Below are 6,313 nucleotides of genomic sequence, written 5' to 3'. Positions count from 1 at the left end.
ATAATATGGTAATTATTTTATATGTCACACAAATATAAAAGTTTTTCTGTGAACTTAAGAAAAGTTTTGTAAGTCTTTAGTCCTGGTATTGATTTTTTTATTAGCCATCCTATTATTGATTTAATTCATACATAATTTGGGTGATAAATTATTTGGTGATGTGCTTATTTTTTTAATGTGACATACTTCTTTATTATTATTATTATTATTATTATTATTATTATTATTATTATTTTGCACAATCAAAAATTCATAGATAAAAGTGAAAAAATCATGAAGTACAATCATGACTTTAAAAATAACAAGGCCAAATTATTATCATAACATAATAAAAGTATGGAAGTTTATCATTCTCCTTTAGTAGAGGGAACAAAATTTATTTCAATAGTTTATTTAACATTTAATAGAATAAAAATGAATTTTACTAAAATAAATTTCAGTACGAGTTTAATATTTTTATTTATCATAAAATACTTATAGAATAACTCGTAGATAAATTTAAAAAAAAAAGAAAAAAAGCATGATTTTTAATTTTATTTTTAAATAAACTTTATTTTTAATTTTAAAATAAATTTTAATTTTATCTTTTAATAATATTAATTTTTTAATTTGGATCCTCTAAATTTTAAATTTTTACTTTAGAGGGTGAAGCATGATCTCTCACCCTTGAATGGTTTTTCTCTCATATTTTCTCTTAGTCCCACTAATAAAATAAATAGTGAGAGATCACATTTTACCCTCTAAAGTGAAATTCAAAATTTAGAGAATTCAAATTCTTAATTTTCTACCGTATATAATTATTCAATTATTTTTTAATCACATCTAAATAAATTAATCTTAGTAAAATAATTTTATGTTATTCAATTATCTTTTTTAGAAAATAATTAACTATTAAAATAATTAAACTTTTCACAACAAAAATAATAAAAAAATTATGAACGAAAAAAAATTAGCATCATAATATTTTTTGTATTTTTATTCATATTTTAATTATAAAGATAAATATAATTTGATTATATTATTTATGAAATATGACTATAGATATAGATAAAATTTAGTTAAATTACTTATATATAGTTTCATTGTATTGTTTATAAAGTTAGATTATAACTATGACTATAGAATTGTTTTAGTATTTTTGTATGTGTGGCTAATTGATGGTGTTGAAACATTAAACTTAATTATAAATAAGGTTTATAATTTAAAAAATAAAAAATTCAATTAAAAAAATACCAAAAAGATGATGTTAAAATATTCTAACTATTTAAAATAAGAATATTCGAAATTCAATTAAAAATTATTTTAAATTTAAACTCAACAAAAGTTTGTATTCAATGTGTTTTGTATTAAATATATTTAATAACTTATTATGTCGTATTTGTTGAAATTAGCTTTTATAATGTTAATTTTCTAATAACACTTTATTAGAATAGTTAATTTATTACCTTTTTAGTTTTAGTCCAATCTAAATATCTTTTTTATTGTTTTTGGAAAGAAAATCTTTTAAAGAATTTAATAATATATGACGAAGAACACCGAATAAATTATACAGAAACTAATTAAAATGTAACACAAAAACGTCTTTAATAAAAGATGAAATTAACATCTTTATTTAAGTGTTTTCTAAATTCAATTCTTTAAAAAGAGAGAGAAAGAAAATTGGCCCATATGCAGGACTGATTCCATGCAAATTAAAAAACAGAAAGAGTGCAAACTGAAAGGGCTTTCACTTGCCCACGCAAATGGCCTTATAAATGGAAGAATGGTCAATAGTTTGTTATCGTTGTTGTTGTACTTACTATGTGGCTTAATCTGCTAGTGTTATAGGCTTATAGTAATTGGTTTATGCTTTTAAGGTAATACTGTTGATTGTAAATTATTGTTCTTTGTCTTTATTTGCCAATTTCGCCGAAAATTACTGCTGGTCAGTTTCACTTTACCAGCAGCATGTTGATAGGTAGAGTTTGACATAACATTTTTCAGGTTACTATTTCTAAGGAAATCCTGGCTGCAATTTATTAGGTTCTTAAGTTGGCAAAATTACCAAAAGTATATTGAATTAACTTTTTTACTGTAACTTCAAATTCAACCCACCATAATTGTCAACTTCATTTCCAAACACATTACTCATCACTCTCATGCCTTTCAACAAAATCATCACCGATTTTGACAGCACCATACCAAAGACATAGGAGAAAATAGATTTTGTAAAACGAATTGAAGACGAAGACGTTAAGATTTTTTTTTCTTAATTTTGGATGCTTAACCTAAAATAAAACAATGTATGTTACTGCAAAATATTAACACTATAATGTGATCATCAAGTTTTACAGAAGAATGTGCAGCAACTTGACAACCATAAAACCAACATGCTTAATTTAACCAGTGATCCACCGATTAAACCATTGACCCAATATTTTGTTCGCTTCAATTGCCTCTCCAGGTATGATAAGTATGCTAAAAGTGAAACCATTTATCCCATTTCTTATTATTTAGGCCATGAGAGCCAATCATTTGAGCAATTGATGGAGAATAAGTACTTTAGTTTAGCTTTGTGAAAAATTGATAAAGTTGATACTTATAATGCATTGTAGTCTAAACTGTGGTTCATAAACCAATTTAAGACCAAGAACATAACTTCTTTTTTTTTTTTTTATGCTTTTCATTTGATTCCACAAAGCACACAAACCTAACATATTTATGCACCAAGGAAAACAAAATAACTGCCCTTCCCTATGGTAAAGCAACACAGAACCAAAGACAAAATATTACACTTGCAAACGTCCTAAGCAACAGAAAAAAGAAAAAAGGGAGCAGCCAGGGGATAATAACGGCTCCAAAACATTCAACCAAGATTATTCTTTCAAACTACTGCTTCTTGCCCACAGATTCGAACTCGATTCACTTGTACTCTAGAATCATGTTGTTCTCTGGTGCCAAACCAACACAAGCTCTCATTATGTTTTCCAACATTGCTCGCTGCTTCGACAATGCATTCACCACTGGCGTGCCCGGTGGAACCTGCGAGAAACCATCATATCATAAGAGTCACTCACCGAAACTAGGTTTAGCGCACGTTTCTTGAAACTGAAACTTTGCATAACATGTACACAAACACAACATTGAATCAGATAGACTCTAGAGATATGGACTAACCAAAGGGGCCTTGGTCAAATAACTCAGGATGGTTGCGACCGGGTGGAATGAGTGGAACTTGCCCTGCAGAAACCATATCACCATATCGCCATCGGTTTACATCAGAAGGCTGATAACAATAACAACAATAATACAAAGATTTGTACAAACAAGAAGCAAAATGATTACCTCGGCTTCGGATTTGAACTGAATTCGAGTGCTAAGCTCAGCTAGAAGGACCAAGTCCAAGATAATAGGAGCAGCCAAGAGGGAATCCTCGCAGGTGTTGTGCAACACGATTGTGTTCTTTCCGCCCATGAATATCTCCGATGTGTACTCATCCATGGCCCTCTTGCTGTCCCCAACATAAGGAACATACTGCAAAACACAAAGACAGGGAGAAAATAAGCAAAACCAAGACTTGATAAGAATAAGAAACAGAGAAATTTAGGGTGGAACAAAAACATTACCTTAATCACGACAACGTGGTCCGGATGCTCGCCAGGCTCATAGAGGATGGCATTGCTGTTGACCATATCGTCAACGACGTTGCTCTTGGAGATTTCCTTTGATCGAAAGGTTTGTGGGGCTGAGAGATTCATACCATCATTGTTTCCAAGATGGTTGTAACTCACTATTGATGTTGGCTGTCAAATATTAAAAATGGACCCTTCAGAAATCAATTTACTTATTTTCATTTTTTCCGAATCAAATTAACATAATGCACAGGTTAAAGCATAAAATCAAAGAGCATAGGATGGTTTTCAACATCAAATTAACAGACATGATATGAAACATTATTCTAAAAAAATGTACCTTGATACCAGCACCAACAAGGAAATCAACCAACACAGATTTCATTTTGGTTTGGCCACTCTTGAAATCATCTCCACCAATCAAACTGTTCCTACTGATGGCAAGATCAATTAGCCCTAGATTAACAACAACACAAACATAAGTTAGAACCCGAAAGTTGCATGTAATGATCAACAGCAATAGAAGAGGAAAAAACATAAAGGGCAGAAAACAATAAACCTGGGACAAAAGTGTTCTGAGGGCTTCCATTGATGAAAGGAACATTCTCCATAACACAAGCAATTGCAAACAAGGTGGAAGGAGAGATCTCTGACTCATTTTTGTCCACAGAAGCCATGAGGTTCTCCATGGTGTCGTTAAGACCAACAACAACATTGCTATACCTCTCGGTGTTGGCGGTCCACAGGACAACCACCCTATCGACTTTGTTCTGTTCCTTAAATTCCCTGAGTTCATGTCAAATGTAAGTTTACATCCAGATAGGGTCATACTACCAATGTCTCGAAATAATTCTTGAATTTAATAGAATGGTACATTGAAAAATTGAATAATAATAATGCAATAAAATAGATAGATATTAGTGTAGCTCACTTAATGTCCTTGATGATCTGCTGAATCTGTTCCTTCTTAGTGCCCTTGATGACATTGTCAGCGCGCGCTTCTTGGTTAGCAGCAATGAAATCTTGGTCATAGATTCCAGGGAGTGGAACCATGGATTCCATGTAAGGCCTCAACTGCTTCTGCAAATCGATGTCGAATACCTTGGCCCTTGCCATGGCATCTGCCAGGTTCATCTTGCTGATATCCCATCCACCAAACACAATGTCGTCGGGGTTAACCTGCACGCATATTTTGATACCAAAATGATCAAGAACTCCAAAATTAATGACAAGAGGGCTATTAATTTATGCACGACAGCATATACAACATTTTTTACTTAATTGAATTACACAAACAAGTTTAAGTTACAATTATGCATTGAATTCCATAATCACGAAACAAAAATAAAAATAAAAAAGAAAAATCCACTAGGGCAGCCCAATGCACAAGTTTCACTTGAAACAAGCATCAATGACTGGTTTTATGCCTTAACCATTGCTCTAGGTCTATCAGATATAGAGTTTCTCAAAATGACCAATTCTATAACATATTAACCAAAAATCACTACCATTACCATGTGAATTTAATTTTCATGCATGTAAGCATGGTAACCGCAGCAAAAATAACTAATTTTCAAAACCGCTATTTAAAAAGTCGTCTAAATGCACGAATTTAATTGGATGAATGTGTAAGTTTTTTAAGACTGTCAGTGCATGCATCAAAATTAAACTCTTAACCTATATATGTAAGGAAATTAACCTTCATTACTATAGAGTGAAAATTAGCAACATTAGCATTTTTTCTTCACAAGAATAAGCTGAATGGTAGCAACATTCACTCTTGCTAGCGCTCCCCACAATGACTAAAATATTTGTAAAACTAAAAACATTTTTATAATTCAAATTTCAAAACACGCTGAATTAAGTAAAACAGAAAGGAACTACCAAAGAAAAATGGACACACTAATTAAATTTCCTGAAAGCACAGGTGACTACAAGAAGGAAAATAAATAAATAAAATAAAATAAAATAAAAATACCATAGGGAGGAGGCTCTTGAATGGGGCATAAATTTCCTCTCCTTGGTAAGACCCCACTCTGATAGCAGAGGCTTGAGTCAGAGACCCAAAGTAATTCGCTTGTTGGATCTTGTCCTTCGTTGCCCATGAAATTCCCCTGAACACAATACACACAGTTTCCACACCATTATTTCTCAATAATCATAAAAAAAATAAAACAAAAAACTGCTGGGAAATGAAACTAACTCTCGGTTTGCAATAACGCCACCAGTGAGTGTGCTGCCATTGTTTCCACCCCACCCAACAAGCATTACACTGAGCATTAAAAACCAAAATGAAATCAGAAATGAAACAAAAATGTGAAAAAAAATGTTTTGGAATTTGGATCTTGATTATGTGTACCCCAATTTAGGGACATGGGTGTTGGTCTTGAATTCGTATTTGACGGTTTTGGGTTTAACAATCCATTGATAAGAACCATTCCTGTTCTCATGAACAAGCTCCGTGGTTTCGTAGTTGTACACGGACTCAATCTCATCCTCACTGTACTTCACATTAGGACTCTCAACCTTAAACTTCTCGATAAACATTTTCACAAACAACACAAACAACAACTACTTTTTTTTTTCTTTTTCTTTTTTGGGTGTGTGCTTTCCGGGAAAACTAAAAGAGGAGATCAGAGAGCGAGAGAGAGTTTTTTTTTTTTCTTTCTTTTTCTTTTCTTTAGTTTCTTTTTTTTTTTTCT

At 31.6% G+C, this 6,313-nt stretch overlaps 1 protein-coding gene across 1 annotated transcript; it reads right to left on the bottom strand.

Moving 5' to 3' along the window:
- Positions 1-2,618: 2,618 nt before the first annotated feature.
- On the bottom strand, positions 2,619-6,307 carry LOC107469195 (inositol-3-phosphate synthase). The gene is made up of 10 exons (XM_016088574.3): positions 5,971-6,307; positions 5,815-5,883; positions 5,590-5,725; positions 4,543-4,790; positions 4,171-4,397; positions 3,952-4,067; positions 3,606-3,782; positions 3,325-3,513; positions 3,157-3,219; positions 2,619-3,021 (listed from the first exon to the last, which is right to left on the bottom strand). Exons 1-10 carry the CDS (start codon positions 6,156-6,158, stop codon positions 2,902-2,904), a joined length of 1,533 nt encoding a protein of 510 aa, XP_015944060.1. The 5' UTR covers positions 6,159-6,307; the 3' UTR covers positions 2,619-2,901.
- Positions 6,308-6,313: the final 6 nt, after the last annotated feature.

This window comes from Arachis duranensis, chromosome 10, assembly GCF_000817695.3.
Source record: "Arachis duranensis cultivar V14167 chromosome 10, aradu.V14167.gnm2.J7QH, whole genome shotgun sequence".
Lineage (NCBI taxonomy): Eukaryota > Viridiplantae > Streptophyta > Magnoliopsida > Fabales > Fabaceae > Arachis > Arachis duranensis.
Note: the sequence above shows the minus strand (reverse complement) of the source record. Positions and strands in the feature narration are given on the sequence as shown.